We start from the raw sequence: 23,491 nt of genomic DNA on the forward strand, positions 1-23,491 counted from the left end.
GCATATTTGACATTTGTAGTGAACTAATTCAAACCTAGGGCATAAAAAAACAAAAAATTGGCATTAAAGCCCCCAACACAAAAAATAATAAGTAATAACCACCTCATTTAAAAAAAATTACTACATTATTTGCATTTTGCAATGTGAATGAAAAATGGCAATAAGAGGGTGCATAAGAAAGTTGAAAAAAAAATGAAGCTTGCTGTCCAAATATGGAGAAAACCCTTGCATTGGCTCATGGGCATGATAATCATAGCAAATGGAAAAAAACAAAGAAAAAAATGTTGGTAGGCAAAGAGGCAAGCAAGCATAACCCTAAATCTATGAAAAAATCATTAACATAGGGGTTTTTAAAAACATAACTGTTAATGCAAGAAATGAAGTTTGTCTCACTATTCTTCAATCTTTGATCCACAAAAAATCTTAGTTGGTGGTGATAATCGTTGTTTGATCCTCAAACCCTCCTTGACAACCACCACAAAACTCTTCCCCTTCCTTCTCCAACACTCAGAAACAAAAATGAAGAAAAAAAATGATTTTCCCTTTTTCTAGCCGTGGCAAAACACGCCCGGCGATATTTATGTCGTCTTGCGATATTTTTCCGAGATATCGGCGATATCTTGGAAATATCGCAATATTTTCGGGAGCCAAACATATCGCGATATTTTTTCGGCGATATTTGCCACCTCACTGACCCTCTTATTGCTTCTAGCCAACTCTCCTATGACTTAATGGAGGTTCTCCTTGTAGAACCTAGAGACTTAACGACCCAATCGCCTTAAGTTAAAAGCTTTCCAAGGCGTCTACTTCTCACTCCACCAATCAAGTGATTTGATCAATTAAGGCTTAGGTGGAAGATCAGATTGCTAGACTTCTTAGAGTAATCAGGGTTAGAGTTCAAAGGGAATGCTTCCAAAAATCATAACTACATGACTTCTAAGGAGGGTGGAACCCTAATAAAGTGGTTTTTATAATTTACAAAAAGGGTACATTGTGATGGTGAATGTTTCAACGAAGGATTAGTTCCTTGGCTTGTTGATGCATTTCTAGGCATATGGAGTCAGACAAGGAGTAAGTCTATGGCTGAAGACTTTGTTATAATGAATTTAGAGAGAGAAATGCTGTCAATCTAAATCCTAGCAACTTTCAATAAATTGGAGATTTAAGGTGAAGGTCCTTGATGGATGCTTGGCGATAAATTTTGCAAAGGATATTTTAGAGTCGTAGAAGTTTCAATAGATCAAGATGAAAATTTTGAGATACCCTAATTCTACAATAGTGCAAAATGGAAGAAGATACTCACAATATAAATAGCATTATTCTCAACTTGACATATGCATAGTCAATTTTACACAAGAAAAATTGCAGAAATTTCAGACTGCTATGGGATTTCTCCCTCAAAACTCCATGAAAAAATTAGGTGAGAGCTCTCTCTATTTATAGGAGAATGCCTCAACTCTTTATTACAATTAATTTTAAATAATGTTTTCTAAGAGAAAATCCATTGAATTAGCCTAAGGAGGGACAAAAGGTCCTCTTTACCAATTAATTAATCTAAAGTAATACAAAATGGGGTTGCTAAAGCCAGATGTACAAAATTAGGGGTTAAGCCTTCAAAAGATAACTCTTCACAAATAAAGGCCAAAAAGAGGCTGCTGGGGCAGCTTCCTGCCTCGAGAGGTCCTTAAACTGCATAACGTGTTCAAGAAGTGTTCAAATTTTCCCATATAAAGTGGGCACACAAACCAAGCTTTCATTGGTGGGACGGGGCAGGGGAGTTGGGCGTTTTTCAAAGCTACACACAGCCTCCAAAATCTCTCCAAAGTGGACAAGTGTGCTTCAATAGCACACCTGTAGCCTCCAAGTCATCATACCAATGGATACAAAAGCCTCAAACCACATCAAGGAGCCCATCATATGGACTGCTCCTTAAACAAGAAATGAGATTAAGACCCCAAGTCATCTTTCATATGTGGGTCAAAATACCTTTCAAATGTGAATTGTCCACGTGACATGTATGCAAGTGTACTCCAAGGTGGTCTTTCATCTACCTTGAGGCCTCTCCTAGTCGGCCGATGGGATTGAAATGAGATAAATGTGCCACCAATTCAGAAAGAACACTTTTCATCTTGTGGTCTTCAATGGCCTTGTAGAACGTGCTTGATATTTCCTTTGATCAGGGACGTCATCCATCGATGTCCTCTCAAATTTGACACCTGTGCAACCTTAGGGGAAAATGAGGGGTTGTCCATTTTCACCACAACACCCTCTCTCACTTTAGGTTGGCTCTCCTCTGGCACAAGTGGGTGTTCCTAAGTAGAGTATATGATAAGGATTAAAAGAACATGGATGGTGTGTGTCCCTTCTCATAATATTTTATTAATAATTAATTAAGGAGTAAAGGCTATAAAAGGATGAACTCTCCTCAGGGGTGGGGACAGCATTGCATATTGTGCAATGTGCATCATACCATCATCTCTTTTCATTTACACGTGCTTATTTGTAGAAATAGTTTGTGTTGTGGTATAAGAGCTTCAATCATTTCCAACTAACTAAATTGTAGTATTTATTTATCTCTATTGTAATGTTTCAAATATCTTTTCTTTCTCCTGATATTTCCAATTCCTCCAGAGTTTTTCAGGATGCCAATTTGCCTGTTATTTTCAGAATTCAGGTCCAAGTTTATTATTTCTGATGTTATTTGATGATTCTGATATTTTCCCCTATATTTCCAGTAAGTTTCTTTCTGGAGCGTAATGACATAAATAAAGATTTGTAAAAATAATATTTAATTTAAAGAAGACAATCTAGCTAGGGGGCAGAACCATTCACCTTCATGACTAGTCAATGCATATAAACATAATACTGTCAGAAAGCTCGTTCTAGCAATCATCATTCATTGATAATCATTTATTGTATATGGATTTGAATTATTTATCCTGACTATGTTGGATATTTTTTGAACTCTTGTTCATTTCGTTCGTATCAAAGCATTTATGAACCAGATTGATTCATTACATCATACATGGATTCTCCACCAAAATGATATTGGCAACATTGACTCACACTTTGCAAGATGCCAATTAGTTAGGGAAATGTTTGTGCATCAGGTCATTTTATCTATGGTAGTGGTTAATAGATAAGTTGCATATTTCATCTCAGAGATTTCAAGGTGCTACTTTACAGTTGGTCTGGTCTCCAACTTTATTGCTCTGGCACAATTGATTTGCAACACAATGGATGTTTCTGCAGTTTGCATATGGTTTTTATCAAATATTTTGAATGATGTGATTTTTGTTTTTGTTGTGAAAATAAGATTCGGAAGTGTTACGATATGCTTATGCTGAACTGGAAGAGTGTCGTGGAGGAATTCAGGTGATCTTGTTTTTAGCATATTCATTATGCAAATAGTGTCTACATTTAATATGATTGCTGATCACATGTTGAATTTATATATTGTCTTTAAAAAGGTTATGGTGTTGGTGCAGGCATCTAAGAAAATATATGAGAATTTGTTGAGAAATAGTAGCACCGCAACAGCTTTAGGTTATATTCAGGTAAGTTATATGCGTGTAGTCTTGAGTTTTCAACCATGCTTGGTTTATCTATATTATCATGTGTTTTCCTTTTTCTTTTGATTATTGTTGGTGTGATGAATTGCAGTTCCTTCGATTCATAAGGAGGACTGAAGGAGTTGAAGCAGCCCGTAAGTTCTTTACTGAGGCACGGAAATCTCCAAACTGCACGTACCAAGTCTTTGTTGCTTATGCCATGATGGCGTTTTGTCTTGACAAGGATCCCAAGGTCTATTATTTTCTTGTCAAAGCATTCTTCTTACTGGGCAAGTAGTTTGTATTCAGAAAAATAATGGGGATTTTTTGTTCCTTATTTTTCCTGTAATTTCATTTTAGCTTGTAGGCATCAGCTGAATATTTTCTGATCCAAGGATGAGGTGCATAGATGATAGAAATACATTACATAATTAGTTGAATGCCAATTAGCAAGCAAGGATACAAAAAACACCATAATTTTGTTATCTCTACAAGATGAATTAACTGTATTATGATGCTTGGAAGCCTATCGATCACTTTTTTATTGCCTACTTGTTTTATTTTATCACATTTGATGAATTAACCGTATTATGATGCTTGGAAGCCTATCAATCACTTTTTTATTGCCTCCTTGTTTGATTTTATCACATTTGACATTTGATTGGGTCTATTTTTAATTTATGCCATAGTGTAAGTTCTTGAAAAATACATTTATTCTTTGAAGGGCCAAAATGTCTTGAAATTGATGTGAGCTTTTGGTTGGTCCAAAAGTGCTTTCTCCTAGCTAGGAGAGCCCCAGTGATAAAAATACTCACTTATTCATCATATTTGATAATGAATAAGTATTTTTACAATAGCATGTGGTGTCGTGTATATGATATATTGAATGGTCACATTTGTTTATGGACATGCCTTTTAGACATGTGCCCTTTGATTATTATTATTATTAATATAATCATAACATGTACTTTTATGTTTGCTGCAAAGGTTGCATGTGCGAGCCTTTGTTCCCAGGTTGGGTATGCTCAGAAGGCAATGTTGTACCCTGGTATATCTACCCTTAAATGCACATATTCCCATTCCTCTTTTCCCCCAATATTTTTGTCTTTTCTTATTTATTTTCTTCTTCATAAACTTTATGAGGGGTTTCTTGCAGTGGTTGTTTTGTTGAGTTTGGGTTTGTATTAGTATCTCTTGCCTTTGAGGTTGTCGGACTCGTTGAAGTGTAAAAATGAAATGGTAGAAGATAGAGCTAAAAGTACAACTGAGATAAAGTAAGGTAAGATAATTTAATTAATGTCCAACAAATGACCACAATAAGTAGGGCAGTGGGATGATAAAAAGCACATTTACTGTAGGTACATATTGGGAGTATGAAGAAACACCAGTAGGGATACGATCAAAAGCAGATAAAAATAAATATCTACGATTTAGCTAAAAGAAACCATAGGAAAAGGTTCATGGTAAATACTAGAATTCAGAGCAATGTGCAATACAACAGAAAGGATTTTTCGGAAGCTGAGTGAAGTGACTGAGAAGCCCAATCACTATTAAGGGCCCTATGGACTGTTGGATGTTTTCCTTCGGAGTGTATCTAAGGCAGAGGGGTTTTGGTTGTATAATCCTTGGGGGAGCGCATGAGTGGGGGAGCGCACGAGTGAGGATGTCCAACTCATGAGAGAACTTGATGAGAACTGATATTGCTTATTGACATCTATAAATTATAAGCATTTTGCACATATCTTTTTATGCCATTACTTTAATAACTAACGCTTTATCTTCGGAGAACATAAAACATCCCCATCCCACTTATTTAAATTTTGAAATGGCTCTAGCTTATAACTATCATAAAGAAGTTCAAGTCATGGATTCTTTTGATTATAAATTTTTTTAGTTAGTGTTAGGATATTTTTTTTGCATAAAGAATGACGAGAGAATTTGCATAAATAATGCTGAGTTGCAGAGCTCATAAATTGAGTCTTCATGATATAGCATATTTTTTGGAGATAGATATCAAATCAGCAATTCAAATGATACTTTTAAAATCAGACAAGTGTGCATGTTGTGTAGTGTGTAACTTTTGAGTATACTGTAGAATACATTCTGAAGAAAGCATTGCATCCCAATGCCAACTCTACTTCTACCTAAATCCACTTCAAAATGTCACCCTTGCTTGCCTCTTCAAGTAGAGGAAGAACCCAATGCCAGAATCCAGAGATCAACTCTGACATGGTACGCTTAGACTGAGTATGTTGAAAATTGTATTTGGACTTTAACATATTGGATTTTCTGTTGTGTGCCTAGGGACAACTAACTTTTTACCTAAGTTATTTTTCTTATAAGCTAATACATCTAAATGTTGGATCAACTGACTAGGTTATTGGTGGCAAAGACCCACTTAGTTGTTAGTTTGTTGAGAGTTGTTAATTAGTCATTTTAATAGCTCACGACTACGATAGCTGAGAGTTGTTCGTTACACATTAATGGCTCATCACTAAGTTCTAGTATTTTATATTAAGATGGGTTTCCCCTTTCTTTTTATGGTCATTCAATAAGGAATCAATAAGATATTGTTACTCTTTGAGAACCATTTTGGAGATGTCTTTCTCCATCTGCTAAGAATTGCAGGTGGATTCCAACTTGGATGTGCAGGGATCGCTAATCATTTCCTCCTTATCCATGTGATGTTTATTTCTCTTTATATTTGTTATTATCAGTATTTTCTGTAGTGGTAGCGTCTATATCCATTATATAGGGACATGACATTTGCAACTTCGGTTGTCCATGTTTCCTTGTGATGTGAGTAATTAGATGTAGATTTGGATATAGAACTTTTGGTAGTTATCAAAAAAATTGTCGTGATAAATCATATGATGAAGGTCTAGTTGACATAATCTTACTTCTCAAATGATTTACAGAGGATATCTTATTTATGTGGTGTTCAAATTTCCTGCATGTAAAATTCATAAACATTATTACAGTTAATCAACAGAAAATATCCTCTTTTAACTTTCTTAGGTACTGAATTCTTTTTTTGCACTAAATCTGATGGTGGATTTTATTAAATGCATATGTTGAAGATGAAAGCAATTAGGAAATTTGTTCTTCATTTATAAGAATCCCTTGCTAAAGTAAACTGATTGTGATTTGCAAATTTTTGGCTCCTTGTTCGTAGTTATCAATATAATAGCTTGTACCTCTATCTAAACAAATTATTAAGTAGACATATATGTGATCTCTCTTTACCAATTTGAGGAGTTCTTTCAGAACGAGTCTGGATTTACTTTGCTCAGTTGTTTGTCTGCATTCATCATGTAGCTCTTTTCACAGTCAATATGACTTTTATTTAGCTTTTTCATTTCATTGTCTCATGGGTTGTTTGGAGTTTGCAGATTCCTCACCATCTTGCCATTTTTTCCTATGTTTGTCTTTACATGACTCACTGTTGGCCCTTCAGTTTTTTCCCTGTGCATATTTGTAAGGCATCTCTTAACTGTTTAGTTATATGCTATTGTAGGTTGCACACAATGTTTTCGAAGCAGGGCTCAAGAGATTCATGCACGAGCCGGCATACATACTTGAGTATGTGGAATGGATTCAGAATGTGACATTTAAATGTGCTAAAGTTACTTCAAAGATTACTGTTGAACGATGAATATTGATAAATACTAAATTTTTTGATGGTCAGCATACTTTGGAAGTGACAAGATGCATCTGTTGATTAAATTGACTTCAGTGATTAGCTGAATAGGTTAAAATTTGGCAATGATTGATCAGAGAGATAGCATTGAGCCATTCATAATTAGCTGTCAAAACAGTGACTTATCTACAGTTGTCGTAGAATGTTGTATTTATATAAAGGCTTCTTGTCAAATATATAGCAGAGGTCACAATTTTGTTGAGATTCGTGAAGTGTATATTGCTAACGTGTCGTTTTGAATGGATGAAATAGATATGCAGATTTCCTTTGCCGCTTGAATGATGATATAAATGTCCGTGCATTATTTGAGCGAGCTCTCAGCCTTCTTCCACCAGAGGAGTCAACTGAGGTAATTTCCAATAATATTTTTTTGTAGATTTGAAGGATAATAGGAAATTTACCTTCAGTCAACATTGACAATCAAAAAAATATAGTTTGACATAGATGTAAATTTATAGGGTGAGGCTTTCTCCTAACAACACATATATACATTTTTATCTGAATTGAGAATTCTACCTGAGATCTTAATACTCTTTACTTCAAAGAAGTATAAACATAAAGATAGATAACTTGATCTACACCTGGTGAATGCATCGTTGTGGGTACTGTATTCATTCCTTCTAATATAATAATACACTTGGGTTCTACATGACTATTTAGCATTTACTATTAAGTTTTAACAGTTGTCTTATAGACTTATACATTGCCATAATGTGCATTAACTTGGGTTCTATTATTTCATAATGTTTGTTTCAATTTTGCTTTATTTTTAATATATTAATACCTAAAAGGTACTTGCCTATCGATTAATATCAATGATGCATTCAAAAAACTCTAATTTTCTCAAGTCTCAAATTGAGTTGGCTAGGCTGATCTTTTTCTAAAATTTGTAAACTAAGTTGCAGGAAACGTTGCCCAGGGGTCTGTTTTCGGCCGGAAACGAAACGGAAACGAGGAAACTCATACCGTATGGGCTGGAAACTCGTTTCCGATCATACTGGCCCATTTCATGCTGGGGAAACGTGGCCAGTACGCCTGAAAACGAGCTTCCAGGCCGTACGGCGGAGTTTCCATTTAACATTTGACGTTTTTTTTTTTTTTTTTTTCGCTTCTAATTTAATGGGCCAGCCTAATGTTCAAGCTTATGGCCCTAGTCTTGATATGCAGTTCATGGTAATGTTAAATTCTTAAAGTAAAAGGATGAGAATGAAAGATAAATTATCTTTCATTTTCATCCTTTTACTTAAATTTTTAACATTACCATGAAATGACTCAGGATGTTTGAGACTGGTTTCACCCTCATTGGATTTCATATGGAGAAAGTAGAATTTGAGATCTCACTCAAAATCCAACAGACTTATCTGTTTTTCAGGATTTTAGGATTGGGGGGATTGCAATGTTTCCATTGGATTTTTTCATGTGCTAGGGTACATAACTTGTATTTAATCAAGAGAACCAAGCCCTCTATGCAGGGGAGGCTCCCAATAATCAAGAGCACCTAGGGTACTAGGGTATGGAATTTGTATTTAATCAAGAACACTAAGGTCATTCGACTATGTAGGAGGAGACTCCCATCAAGCACGAGACAAGAAATTAGAAATTTCTCGTCGCTGATTTTGGAGGCCTCTATGTAGGGGAGACTCCCAATAATCAAGAGCACCTAGGGTACTAGGGCATGTAATTTGTATTTAATCAAGAGCACGAAGGTCATTCGACTATGTAGGAGGAGACTCCCATTCAAGCATGCGACAAGAAATTAGAAATTTCTCGTGGATGATTTTTGATATTGCTATTTTCATTATGTGATCATTCATGAGTAAATGTGATGTAAATTTAGAGATTTATATTTTATGCATTGACAATTCACAATTTAATCATAATGTAATAAATTAGAATGTATCAGGTATGCTTTATCATTGCACATATTTCTTAAATGTCCCTATATATATATATATGCGTTTCCCCGTTTCCAAAATTTGCGGGGGTCATGTTTCATACCCGTCCCCGTTTCCCTGTTTCGTGCAACTTAATTTGTAAATATGATGTTTAGTAGATTTGGTTTACTAAACTTATTAACTTCAGAAACTAAACAATTTATAAGGATTAAACATATCTCAATACTATTCTCGTTGCATGGTTCACTCCATAGTTGCGGGGGAGCGTCCCCCCCCCCTTGTTCCCACTCCCAATCCGCGCTCCGGGCGGGAGCGACTCGGGAGTGGGTCGGAAGCGCGCTCCCGAAATCGCTCCCGAAAAGGGAGGGATTTCGGGAGCGCGCTCCCTAAAAGAAATTTCGCTCCCTGCCTTTTCGGGAGTGTTTTCGGGAGCGTTTTGCCTTTTTTGCCTTTTTTTTTGTAGTAATGTTCGAAATGCAATTTGTTTTGAAAGAAACAAATAGTTTTTGAGTGGGGCAGCTTAATGATCAAGTCTAGGCCCTAGTATTGATATGCTATTTATGGTAATGTTAAATTCTTAAAGTAAAAGTGACATTTTCTTTAATTTTCATTTTCATCCTTTTACTTAAATTTTTAACATTACCATGAAATGACTTAGGATGTTTGAGAGTGGTTTCGTCCTCATTGGATTTCATATGGAGAAAGTAGAATTTTAGATTTCATTCAAAATCTAGCAGACTTATCAGTTTCTCAGGATTTCAGGATTGGGGGATTGCAATGTTTCCATTGAATTTTGCAATGTATTAGGGTATGGAACTCGTATTTAATCAAGAGTACCAATCCCTCTATGTACCTTGATGTTAGTGACATTGGTTGTCGAACTCCTCTATCATGACCCTTCTAAAATGTACACATCACTCAAACAAAATCTTGACTTGACATGCTATGCTTTTTCTATCTTATGTTTTTTTTTTTATCAGTAAAATTAAACTATTTCTATTGAGTAAAATATAGTACAATCAAGAGAGACAAGAAATCCGCCGACCGGAAATGATGAAACTATCAACCTCGGTCCCGGAGAAGGGGTGAACCATTCATGGAGCTACAACAAATAACTTGAGAGCAGAAACTGACATTTACCCCACAGGGGCAGTATTCTCAACACGATGTTTTTTCCCTTTCTGTTTATTGACTTTTATCCAACCGTCCTGGGGAGTATGAGCTAAAACAACTTGAAGACTGGAGTTCTCCAACACGGGGATCTCCTTATCTGATTCAGAAGAGGAGGTCTCATGGACGCGTTTCTGGGAGATTGCTGTGACAGTGGTGAGCGCAGGTGTATCAGTGGACGGATCCATCGACTGAGGCGCCTGGTCCAGTTCTGCATCGCTCTCCTCATCTTCCGAGCTTGAGGAATCAGAACTCATTGCTGGCGGCGGGGGACAAGGGGTCCAATGCTTGGGTTTGGTCTTTGCAAAGTTGCCCTTTTTCGATTTTGCAGGCAAAGATGGGCAAGAATTCTGCAGGTGCCCTGCTAGGTGACAGTGGCGGCAGCGAAAGGCAGTGTTTTCGTAATCCAGATTCTGGGTCCAAACAAAGTCATTGATCTTGAGAATGATTTGTTCTGAAAGTCCTTTGCTTAAATCCAGCTCCACACATATTCTGGCATATGTGTAGAGACCTTTTGTTTCCCGCCAGAAATCTCCCCTAATGAAACTGCCCAATGTGTTGCCTATGGCTCTATATACAACAGTATGCCATAAGTGGGTAGGTAAATTTGGAAGCCTGATCCATACAAGTGTCCTAGTAATGACTGCAGTTGCTGGATCAAAATTTGGGAACCAAGGAGTCAAGAAGGGCCCTGCAGTTCCCATGAACCAAGGGCCTTCTTCTAAAGCCTTTTTATAATGCTTGCTGTTATCAAATAAAACAATGAAATAACCTTTTGAATAGAAACTGATCTTACAATGATGAGTCCAGTTTGCATGGATCCATGCATAGAGATCCTGAGATCGTGGCCACAGTCCGTTAAATCTGCAAATGATGGCTCTTTCTGCAAAAACTTGAAGATGGGTTGCAAGTTCATCATGGGTGATTTCAACAGAGGGGGCTTCATCTATTTTATCAACCAAAAAGGGCTTAGATTTAAGGACCTCCGGGGGTTTGGGGATCTCAGAGTGAACTGCATCCTTGTATGAGAAGGGAGGAGCAGAGGATGACTGTCCCGCTGCACCTCCTCTCAGACGAAGGGTAACCACCAAAGAGCTGTTCCTAGAAATGCTGTAAGAAGAGAGGGGAAGAAGGTCTTCAAGTTGCTTGCCTTGAAAGAGAAGTCTCTGATGGCCTGAAGGGATCCCAATCCGCCGTTCTAGATCTAGTTTGAGATTCATCACCAGATTTGAGGAATTGATCCATTGCAGGATGGTTCTGCCTGTAGGCTGAGAAATTTGGATCTGAAAGGTGTCGAAGAAGTGCCTGGGCATAGTGCCAGGGCTTCTTGTGCTTCCAAGAGCAAATCTGTCATGGCTATTTTCCGTCAGGGGTATCAGACCTGCCAGATCTTGGCCGATCTGTCTATTGAAAGCCCGATCTGATTGATCAATGGCCGATCTGGGGGTTTTATACCTTCCCCCGCTAGAGGGGAACATCCCGACTCCTTGCAGCGATCTCCCAGGGGCGAAGGTAGCAGATCTGATAAAGGGGATCGCCCATCTACCGCTAACATCGTTGCAGACCCTGATTTCCTGCTTACGAGCTTTTGGGGGCCGGAAGGGCCACGCTTGATCTATGTGGAAGTCGTTGGAGTCCCTGACTGTGGCATTGCGAGACAACACCATGCTCCACTGCTTGCCATCTTCGCAGAGGTCGAACGGGAAGACGTTGGCACTTTCGAAAGTCTCCGAGGGACGCTTGTCAAATAAACGTTGATGAAGGGTTTGGGGAATGCCTGGATCCTGACTCTGAGCCTCAGCCTGCGCCTGTGCGTGGAGTCGGAACGCTGGATTCGGAGGAGCCATGAGGGCCGTGAGCCGAACGAACGCGCAGTAGGGTTTTCGCCGATCCGCTTTTCTCGGAGCTCCTATTGCCGATCTTCACTCATAGGAGAAAGAGCTTTTTCTATCTTATGTTAATGCTTAGAGGGTGATATTAATGACAAAGATCCCTATATAGATACAAAGGTAATGACAAAGATACCTCTGGATATTAATGCTTGGAGGGTGATATTAATGACAAAGATCTTGATTTTGCAACAAGACTAAAAAATTAGACATTTCTCGTGGTGGCAAGAGGCCCAAGCATAAGAAATAGATAATAGATTTACTTCTCTTTTCTAGTTTCTAGTAGCTTTTATAACTATTAACTCTTTCATATTTATTATGATATTTTTTTAAACAATATATGACAATTTAAGTTTGAAGTTGGCAATTATAACTCATTAGTAATGAATTATGAATATGATGCTTCATGAAAGTTGAAAGTTGTTTCATTTCATTTCATTTTATAACATTTCATTTCATGTTAGATATTATTTGTTGTAATGGTTACACTTAGCTTACAAGTACAACTTTGGTGATCAATGATGATAAATGTTATATATTGAATTTTGAAAGCTTGAAACTTTAAGATTGATGAATCATGAGACTCAATATGTTGTATGTTACTATGTTACTAACTTGCGGATGTGGTTGATGAAGATTATAACTTCTAGATGATTGTTGTTATATGGTTCAATCTATGCTTTTTTATGTTTTTTATATCTAATTCATCATTCTACATGTTTTTGTTGACATATATGTATCAAAAATTAAAAAATATAAAATATATATATATATTTTTAAAAAATCGCTCCGGGATTCGCTCCCAAACCGGGAGCTTCTGAAAATGGTCGCTCCCGCTCCCGCTCTCAAGTAACATTGGTTCACTCGTACACCGTTTTCATGTCACAAACTTGGTTGGATGGTTGGATTCACACAAGGATGCCTATGCTTTGGCAATGTAGTAGTTACTTGGCAATCAGTTCTAGGAGACGCAACATATAAAGTTTTAAGGTTGCTCACACACTCATGTAACCTCTCATTTCATAAAGTGGTTTTTATTTGATTTGTGGCAAGCTTTATGTTCTATGTCTTGTGTACATGTTATGCTAGGCTTGTAAGTTGTAAATGTATCATTTGTTCTCTTCCTCTCTAAAAGAGATGTAAGAGATATGCACTTTATGACTTTGGCTAGATTGTGTTACGACATAGAATTTATTGTCAAAGATATGAAACCCCTAAGGTGTAGTGTTTTTCGTAGAAGAGTTATATTAACCATTGTTAGAAAGGGAGATGGTAGCTATTGAAAATGTCTGATTTCGAGTTCTAGGATTAAACGAATTTTGATGCTCAGTTTTTGTTGATAATGTAAGATAAGATAATTAGATTAAAATCCGACCAATGATTGTGAAAGGAGGTCAATGGGATTGAGGTGTACAACCACTATGAATACAATGTGGGAGTGTTGGTGCAACTCCTAGAAATGTCAAAAAGAATATAAAGAAATAAACCTACATCAGAACATATGTATAAATTTATAAAATCATGACAAAGGTACAATGTTCCAAAATACTATGTGAGTTTGGACAACTTGAGAATATGACAAGAGAGAGAGAGATTAGATGAGGAGCTTGATGATGTCAAGGTCTCGAGTCTGATGACCAAGGGTGAAGGGGGTGAACAAGGCACTGGCTTGTTGTTGGAGTCCCTCTGCAACCATCGGGGGATCCAACTATATGATTTGGGGGTGTAAGGTGGGGAGGGAATGTATGAGTGAGCGATACACCTAACATCTGAGGTTGGAAGAAGGAAACTTCCAATGGATCTCTAGTTGTTCCTCTAGGATTGGGAGTTAATCATGAGGGTGGGAGGTATTGTAATGTTCCAAACTAGGAAAAATAGTGCTATGCAAAGCAAACAATTAAAACAACATCATAAAATTGAAGCATTCAGTGTACACCCATAAAAGTCCAAGAATTACCAACAGCTGAGCCATTTTATTTTAATCTGGGAGGAAAGTACAATAATGTGGAAGTGATGCACCTGGGCTTGCCTCAATGGCAAGCTACAAGCACTAGGTGATGAATGCCAGAAAACCCAACATCTGCAATAACCTGCTCCTCCAGAAAATTGCACTGTTGCTCCCAAAACTACACTGTTGCTCCCAAAACTACACTGCTGCCTGACTTTGCCCCCTGATTGTCCCACTCTAGAGTGCTCAGAAAATTACGGGAAATTAACCTTGGCCTCTCCATCAAATACCCAAAATAACCCATGAAGGAATTTGCCAAATGTTGACCTTGGAATTTTGGCCCAAATTCCCCTTAGCTCCTCTAGCTGTTGGCTGAGTTGGGACCCTTGTTTGACCCCTAATATTTGCTTAGAAAATTCTATAAAATTAGGAGTGTGATCCTTGGCCAAAACCCACAAAAACCCAAAAAGGGTTTCCCTTTGTTCCAACGTTCAAAAATTGACCCTTCTCCAATTTCGAATTCTATTGCTGTGACTGATCTTGTCAATATCTTCTCTCCCAACTCCAACAATTCTCCTCAAATGGCCCTCCAAATAATCTCCCAGCCTCCCAACTCCAAACTCCCCCGGATGGTGTTGCCCCAAAGAGTCTCACTCCTGCGCAATCATGGAGGAGATGATGCAGTGCCACGTGTAGCATAGCCCTCTTGTCTGTAGTTTCCTTCCATACTCCTGAAAATGATGAAGGATGCTCCCATCTCCCCAACTTCCCACAGTGCTTCACGTTGTGACTGCGCAATCCTTGTGTTGTTGTTACTCCCCCTGCTACAGGTACTTGACTTATAGCTACTGTAACTCGTCTCCCTGCTGCTGCTACGAACTGAAATGAGGAAGAACTCCCTTCTAGGGCTGGCACTTGAAGTCCACCGAAGCAAGGATTGAGATCTCTGCTTGGAGACTCTCGTCTCCTAAACAACACAATAAACCGGCTAAACAGCTCGAGCAACTAAGATTGAGTTCAATATGTCAAAAGATAAGATGTCGAAATGAGGAGAGCTGCCTTCCTTATATAGATTTCGTGGAGCACTTTTCCCTCCATTTTCCCTCCATCGTGGGTCCCTGACTCCCTCACATAACCATTGATTCCCCCTCCATGCAAATCGAACTAGGGAATGCGTATTCCCCTAGTATGGGTGGTCCCCACTTAAACTTAACCAGATTGAATTAACTTCTACTAAGACTAGTCGCCTAATAAAATTGAATGGCCCCCCATCACCTCCAAAATTGGCCCCAAAATGTAGAAATTAATACTGTTCCAAAATAATTTAGGAAGGGACATGATAGGTACTATACTCTTGGTCCACCTGGAGTTGATCTCTCTAGTGTTGAGAAACCAATGCTAGTAGGATTTAGGGTTCACCCTTATTCATCTTGATGGTTCTCAGCCTTTTCTTGAGGATCATTTTCTTGTTCCCGGAAGGATCCTTGTACAGTTTGACGATAGCATCCCACATTTCCTTTTTTGTCCCTTTTTTTGCGATGTGTGGAATGATATGATCTTTCATTCCATCGAGAATCATTCTCTTCGCTTTGGCATTGCCCATCTTGTACTCATGAAACTGGATGGAATCTTTTGGTGTTGATTTTTGGTAGCATCGGATGTGCTCTAGCCTTGAAATTTGGAGGAGAGGCTAAGGCACATGAGATCTCCAAGACCCAGAAATCGTTTGAAGAAATTCCATACGAATGAGGAGTTATATAAATAATTAGTATTTTTAATGGGTTCCTAAGTCTAAACTTAGGAAAATAAAAATGTTAATTGGTATTAATAAAGATAAGGATGGGAAGCTTCTAAGAGACGAGGATCAAGTCTGTTTTAATCTTAGCCGTTGATTAGGGACTTAATCTTGGTCGTTGATTCATGAACATGAAAAGTATAAGAGAATACTTGAGGGTCATTTGGAGACAGACCAACAGATGCTCAATATCCCAAGGAAAATCGTTTCTAAGGAGATCGATTTCAGAGGGAGAGTTGCAGGGTGGAGGAAGAGGGGGGATGAGCAGCAGTCAGGGAGCTCAGAAGAAGTGACGCAGGGACTCTGAGAGACAATGCAGATTAGAGAGACGTAGGGATGACGTAGAGAGGGACCAGAGCTGCACAAAATGACGCAAGGTTGAAGTAGCAGAGAAAGGAAGCTCTCTAGGTTGTCAGAAAGTCTCAGGGAAAAGTCTTGGGTGTTTTCTCCCAATGTCAATGCAAATTTTTTTGTAAAAGTATTTGTTGTTAAAGAGTAATAAAACTCTCCTCTGCTGCACCGGTTTTCCTGCATTGGGTTTTTCTGGGAACAATTGTCTAAAAATAACTGTGTTGATGTGATTGATTCTTGTGCATATATTTGTTTTTGTATAATGATGTGATATTTGCATTAGAATTTATTTTAATATTTACTGAAGGGATTTCATAAATAACTTGTTACGAATAATAAGTAGGTGAAATAAATTAGTTACTGTAGTAATAGAATTTCTATTTAGAAATTTTCACATGGTATTAGAGGGAAGATTTGACAATAGGAAGGAAAAATCAATTACGGGTCAAGAGCATGATGCAGGGGCATCCACTCAAGGATTCTCGTGCAAATTTTGAGAAGAATGCACAAGAGACATAAATTACGATTATTCTATGTTGGCTTCCAGATTGGAAGAATTTGCTTGCGTAGCAAGCTTTGCCTCCTCAAAGGTTTGGTATATAGATAGTGGAGCTTCTTGGCATATGACGGGAATCCGAGAATGTTTTTCAGATTATTAGGAAGAAAGAATGAATTTTCATATCACCATGGGGAATAAGGCACAATGTACTCCAGTAGGGAAAAGTACTATAGTTTTTCAAAAAGAAACAAGGGAGCGGTTTCGAGCTACCAATGTGTTGCATGTGCCAAGACTAGGGATGAACTTACTTAACGTATCTCAACTTCAAAACAAAGGCTATGACGTTTTCTTCATTAAGGAGAAAGTATACGACAAACACCCGAGTTGGAAGAAGAAGGTCCGGATCAGAATCAGAAGTAACAGGTTGTACACATTGTAGCTATAATCACCAATGGCACTGATAGGCAGTAATGGAGACAAGGAATTGAATGAACTATGGCACAGAAGGATGGGGCATTTGTACCATGGGGCTTTGAGAATTCTCAGAAAAAGTGTAACAGGAATTCCAGATCTTAGTACTGAACGAGATGATGTATGCAGCGGGTGTGCTCTAGGCAAGTATGCCAAAGCAACGTTTCCAAGAAGTAACAATAGGGCCAAAAGTGTACTAGGATTGATACACTCAGACATCTGTGAACCGATGTCCACAAAAGCTCTTAGTAGTGTCGAATACTTCGTCACTTTCATCGATGACCATTCTAGGAAGACTTGGATTTACTTTTTGAAAGCCAAAGATGAGGTTTTCGGTCGATTCAAAGAGTTTAAGGGTCTAGTGGAGAATCTGATAGGAAAGTAGATAAAAGTGTTGCGCTCAGACAATGGTGGAGAGTATGTTGACAAGGATTTCACTGATTTTTGCGCTAGGGAGGGCATTAGAAGAGAGTGGACACCTCCCTACAATCCGGAGCAAAATGGAGTAGAAGAAAGGAAGAACAGGACTATTGTGGAAGCAGCTAGGGCTATGTTGTATGATTAGGATATGCCAGAATTCCTGTGGGAAGAAGCATGCAGCACGACAGTTTATGTCTAGAATATAACTCCTCATAGGGCATTAGGCAAGATTACTCCAGAAAAGGTCTTCACTGGGAAGACCCTTGAAGTTAGTCATTTCAGGATATTTGGGAGTTTAGCATATTGCCGTATACCTGAGGAGAAGAGGAAGAAGTTAGATCAAAATGCAGAGAAATGATATTTTGTGGGATATAGCGAGAATGCTAAGACATATAGAGTCTATCTTCCAGGGAGCAGGAAGGTGGTAGTTTGGCGAGATGTAAAGTCCATGGAGGATAGAGATTTCAGAAAATCTCGAGAAATGCCTTCCAAGGAGTAGTCAAAAGATGAGCCACTAGTCAAACCTCTTCAACCAGCGGAAGCTAGTACCAGAAATTCTCTTTCAGAACAGGAGGAATCACAGGAAGAGGAAGAGTTGACAGATGCGCCCATTATCGGAGGAAGAACGAGCCGGGAACTTCGACAAATTCTACTGGATGCAGAAGAATTCATTGGTGTACCTAGGAACAGTAAAAGGGAGCAAAGACAGCCAGACAGGTACCCGACCTTAGTAGCTCAGGTTGGGGAACCCTCCAGTTTTCAGGAGGCCGTTGAACATCAAGTATGGGTGGATGCGATGGTGGAGGAATACAACTCTATAATGGTGAATGATGTCTGGGAAGTGGTGCCTAGGCTTCAGGACATATTAGTGGTAGGTTCAAGATGGATCTAAAAGATCAAATATGCTGCAGATGACAATGTGGAGAAATACAAAGCTGGGTTTGTCGCTAAGGGGTATGCTCAGAAGGAAGGAATATACTACAAAGGGAACTTTGTGCCAGTAGCCAAGTATACATCTATTAGAACCGTGATATCTCTTGCAGCTCAGATGGGGGGGGGAGATTCATCAGATGGATGCCAAGATGACATTCTTGAATGTGGTAATAGAAGAGGAAGTATACATTGAACAACCAGAAGGCTCTGAGACACATGAGAAGAAATCTCATGTATGCAGATTAAAGAAAGCCTTGTATGTGCTTAAATAGGCACCTAGAGCATGGTATGATCGAATTAATGGCTACTTGCAGAAGATGGGGTTTGTTAAGAGTGATGCAGATCCCAATCTCTACCATCTGGTTGTAGAGAATGAGCCTCTAGTTCTAGTATTATGTGTGGATGATCTCTTTCTGACAGGATCATCCAGGCTCATCGAGAATTGCAAGAAGAATATAGCCACAAAATTCGACATGAAGGATTTGGGAAAGATGCGTTATTTCCCGGGGTTGGAAGTTTGGCAGCAGAAGGGTGAGATCTTCCTTGGGCAAGGGAGATATGCTACAGAAATCCTGAAGAGATTTAGGATGTAGGATTGTAGGCTTATGGCTACTCCAATGATCACCAACATGAAGAAAATTGATGCATCGAAAGACAAAGATGTTGATCCCACCTTATACAGGCATGTCATAGGATCCCTGATGTATCTGGTCAATATTAGACCAGACATTTGTTATGCTGTCAACACCCTCAGTCAGTTCATGGTGGAACCTAGGAGGCCGCATTGGGCAACAACCAAACATGTTCTTAGGTATATACAAGGAACAATCGAGCATGGGCTATTGTACAATAGAGGCAATGCCATTAGGCTGAGTGGATTCACTGACGCAGATTGGGTTGGAAGTTCAGTAGATCGGAAAAGTACCACTGGGTACTGTTTCAACATTGGATTAGGGATGACTTCCTGGTGCAGTAGGAAACATAAATCCATAGCTCTGAGCTCGGCATAAGCAGAATATATGGCCGCTAGCACAACTTCGTGCGAAGCCATATGGCTTAGAAAATTGCTTGTGAACATATTCAATAGAAAGATGGAAGCGACCAGGATCATGTGTGATAATCAGAGTTGCATCAAGCTCTCTAAGAATCCAGTATTTCATGATCGGTCGAAGCACATTGATATCAGGTGTCACTTTGTTAGAGACTGTGTCCAACAAGGAGCTGTACAGTTGAGTTACACTCCTATAGGAGAATAGGTGGCAGACATCCTCACCAAGGCTCTTGGAAGAACACAGTTTGTTCAATTTAGGGAGAAGATGGGGATGGTAAAGAATCCATTTCAATAATGGATAAATATCAAAAGTTGTAGTGCAACAATTGGCAGTTGGCAGTGGCAGTGCTATGGGAAGCATGATGCAACATATTGAGTGGGAGCTGCAGTACAGATGTAGCAGTGACAGTGGTAGTGTCATGGGTAGTAGTACAGGAAGCAACAGTATAGATGATGTAAGGTAGCAGGCCAAGCATCAGCACAGGTACTGGTGCGGAAGGATCAATGTGATGTTCAGTGTTGGAGCATTACTAGAGCACATTCCTCGCTAAGATGGAGTGTTGATTTGTGGTAGCATCAGATGTGCTTTAGCCTTGAAATTTGGAGGAGAGGCTAAGGCATATGAGATCTCGAAGACCCAGAAATCGTTTTGAGAAATTCCATCTAGATGAGGAGTTATTAAAATAATTAATATTTTTAATGGGTTCCTAAGTCTAAACTTAGGAAAATAAAAATATTAATGGGTATTAATAAAGATAAGGATGGGAAGCTTCTAAGAGACGAGGATAAAGTCTGTTTTAATCTTAACTGTTGATTAGGGACTTAATCTCGACCGTTGATTCATGAACAAGAAAAGTATAAGAGAAGACTTGAGGGTCATTTGGGGACACACCAATAGATACTCAGTACCCCAAGGAAAATCGATTCTCAAAGAGAAGGAGATCGATTTCAGAGGGAGAGTTGCAGGGTGGAGGAAGAGGGGGGATGAGCAGCAGTCAAGGAGCTCATAAGAAGTGACGCAGGGGCTCTGAGAGACAACACAGAGGGAGACGTAGATCAGAGAGATGCAAGGATGACGTAGAGAGGGACCAAAGCTGTGCAGAATGACATAGGGATGAAGCAATAGAGAAAGGAAGCTCTCAAGGTTGTCAGAAAGTCTTGGAGAAAAGTCTCGGGTGTTTTCTCCCAATGTCAATGTAAATTTTTCTGTAAAAGCGATTGTTGTTGAAGATTAATAAAACACTCTTCTGCTGCACCAATTTTCCCGCATTGGGTTATTTTGGGGACAATTGTCCAAAAAGGATAGTGTTGATGTGATTGATTTTTGTGCATATATTTGTTTTTGTATAATGATGTGATATCTGCAATAGAATTTATTTTAATATTTACTGAAGGGATTTCATAAATAACTTATGGGGAATAATGAGTAGTGAAATAAATCAGTTACGCAGTAATATAATTTCTGTTTAGAAATTTTCACATTTGGTACAATAATAATTGTTGTAGAAAACTCCTTTAGACCGTACTCATCCAATAGAAACAACATCCTGGCCTTCTAGACTCTAATGTTTGAGGCTCCAACCAACTTGTCTTGATTTCTCAATCTCGCTGCAACCATCTCTAGAAAATCTGTGAACTGAAATAAATTGGAGAAATCTGAAGAAAATCGCACTGGGTGAAACCCTCGTGTGCTTTCTCTTCCTAGCCCTGCGTTGATTGACCAATGCAAGCCCTCTGCGCCTAGAACAACTCTAATACCATGTGAAATTTCCACGATTGCAATAACTGGAATTTAATCATCTATTTACTATAGATTATTTGTCTTCAAAATTTTAATTCGGCAAATAACGATTAATTCACTATTGCAATCTTCACAAATAAAATTCAGGAATTGAGAAGAAATAATGCGCACACAAAAATCTGGACGCTAAGATTTTTGGATAATAGTTCTTAGAAAAACCCCAATGTGGGGAAAACTAGTACAACAGATGAGGGTTTTATTAATTCTTTAGCAATTTAAGAGTAAAATGATCTGCTTTCTTAATGATGGCCAAGCTCCGACAAATAATAGTCTCCACTGGGAATGTTGTCTAGAGATACAAAATTTCCTCTGCAAATCGATCTGACCTCTCTCTAACAATTCACACTCCTCCTGACTATTCGCACAGTTTACCAGAAGTTCGCACTGCTTGCTTCGGGAAAAATTGTACAACCTTTGGAAATCACTTCTTGCAAGTCATACTGCCTCCAACACTGCCCTTGGCCCACTCGCTCTGCCTCCGAGTGATAGATCCGGCACAGACTCACCGAAATGAGCTCCTTAGCCACTCGCAATGTCTAACAGGCTATTCGCATTGCTAATTTCAGCCTCCTACAAAAAATCGACCTCATTTCCTGTTACTGGAACTGTAATATTCCTAATGGAAATACTAAAAAATAACAACCATAAATTTCTTAAATGCAACCAAAGATCAAAACACCACAAAATAACAACACATTAACAATTTATCCCCAAAGAAACTGAGCCATTTTATTATATTTCATGGTAGGAGTACAATAGGAAAGAACAAATGCACCTGGGCTTGCCAAAGGTAAGCTAGACAAATCTCAGGTGAGAAAACAAGGTGCCCGAATGATGGGAAGTGACTTCTCCTCCACGCTTTGCGTTGCCCTTGAAATTTGTATTCTTGACTAGAAAGAAATGGTTGCTAGGGCCTCCTCCAGTGCTCAGAAAATAATGGGAAATCAACCCTGGGCTCTCCACCAATAACCCACAAAAACCCACTAAGGAATTGGCCAAATGTTGACCTTGGAATATTGGCCCAATATCCCCTAGCTTCTCTCGCTGTTGGTTGAGTTGGGACCCTTGTTTGACCTCTCAAAGCTGCCCAAAAAAACTTTGCCAATTTAATCTTGGCCTCTTCTCAAGAAACACAGAAAAACCCAGAAAGGGGTTGCCCTAGTTTTGACACTCCAAAATTCACTCCAAAATGCTTGGCTCTCTTCTGTTGTTGGAAAATGTCACCTGTGATAGTTGGAGCGTTTTCTTCTCAAAATCTAGGAAATTTCCTCTAATTCCCCTGCAATCAAATCCCAAACAAACCCAACTCCTCAATCCCTCTCATTGGGCCTCCCACAAAATGCTCCACCATTCCAGCGCAGTCCGAGGGAAGAATAATGCAAACCCAATCACCAAATTCGTTCTGCTGAGAAAGGCACCACTGCTCTTGGAAATTTCCTTCTTCTGACAAGTATTTATGTGAGGGAATAACCCAACAACCACAAATCTCTTCCCTCTAGCACAATACCTCTCCAAGCACTACATAGCCCCGTTTTCTGCGTTCCACTGATGCCAAAAACTTGTGCTACTGTGTGGTATCCTCAAATCTGCTACTGACTTGTGGGCTCTCGGGAGTACTCATTGAAGCGAAGCTTCCTCCTAACAGATCCCCTTGCAACTTTCCTTAACCCAATGAAGCTAAGGGTAAAAGAGGAAACACACCTTAGTTAAATTTACTTTGTTGCAATCACACATCTCACATTGAACACTGATACAAATCACCACATATATGTCAATCTAATATTTGCCTCCCTAGGGTGGCACTCATGGTCCACCGAAGAAGAGGGTAAGATTTCCCCTTGGAAACCTCTGGTGCTAAACAACACTTGTGACTCAACTAAGCAACTTGAGCAACAATGTGTAAAATGTCAAATGATCAAAAGTGCTCTACGCTGCCTTCAACCCCCTATTTATAATTGTTGCCTCCTTTCTCCCTGTGGGTCCCTTAGCCAACTATTTCAACCTGCTTCCCACACGA

General features: G+C 38.9%; 1 protein-coding gene across 1 annotated transcript in view; it reads left to right on the plus strand.

The window, feature by feature from the left end:
* Positions 1 to 23,491, plus strand: part of CSTF77 (Tetratricopeptide repeat (TPR)-like superfamily protein) — a 409,448-nt gene that overhangs the window by 233,492 nt on the left and 152,465 nt on the right. Inside the window, exons 12-16 of the mRNA XM_089430577.1 lie at positions 3,317 to 3,375; positions 3,489 to 3,557; positions 3,664 to 3,804; positions 7,069 to 7,133; positions 7,504 to 7,600. Coding sequence (XP_089286703.1) covers positions 3,317 to 3,375; positions 3,489 to 3,557; positions 3,664 to 3,804; positions 7,069 to 7,133; positions 7,504 to 7,600 — 431 coding nt within the window. The remainder of the gene's footprint in view (positions 1 to 3,316; positions 3,376 to 3,488; positions 3,558 to 3,663; positions 3,805 to 7,068; positions 7,134 to 7,503; positions 7,601 to 23,491) is intronic.

The sequence above is a fragment of the Pinus tabuliformis genome, chromosome 5_1, assembly GCF_031772625.1.
Source record: "Pinus tabuliformis cultivar Carrire ecotype Pingquan chromosome 5_1, CPIR1, whole genome shotgun sequence".
NCBI classification, from domain to species: Eukaryota; Viridiplantae; Streptophyta; class Pinopsida; order Pinales; family Pinaceae; genus Pinus; species Pinus tabuliformis.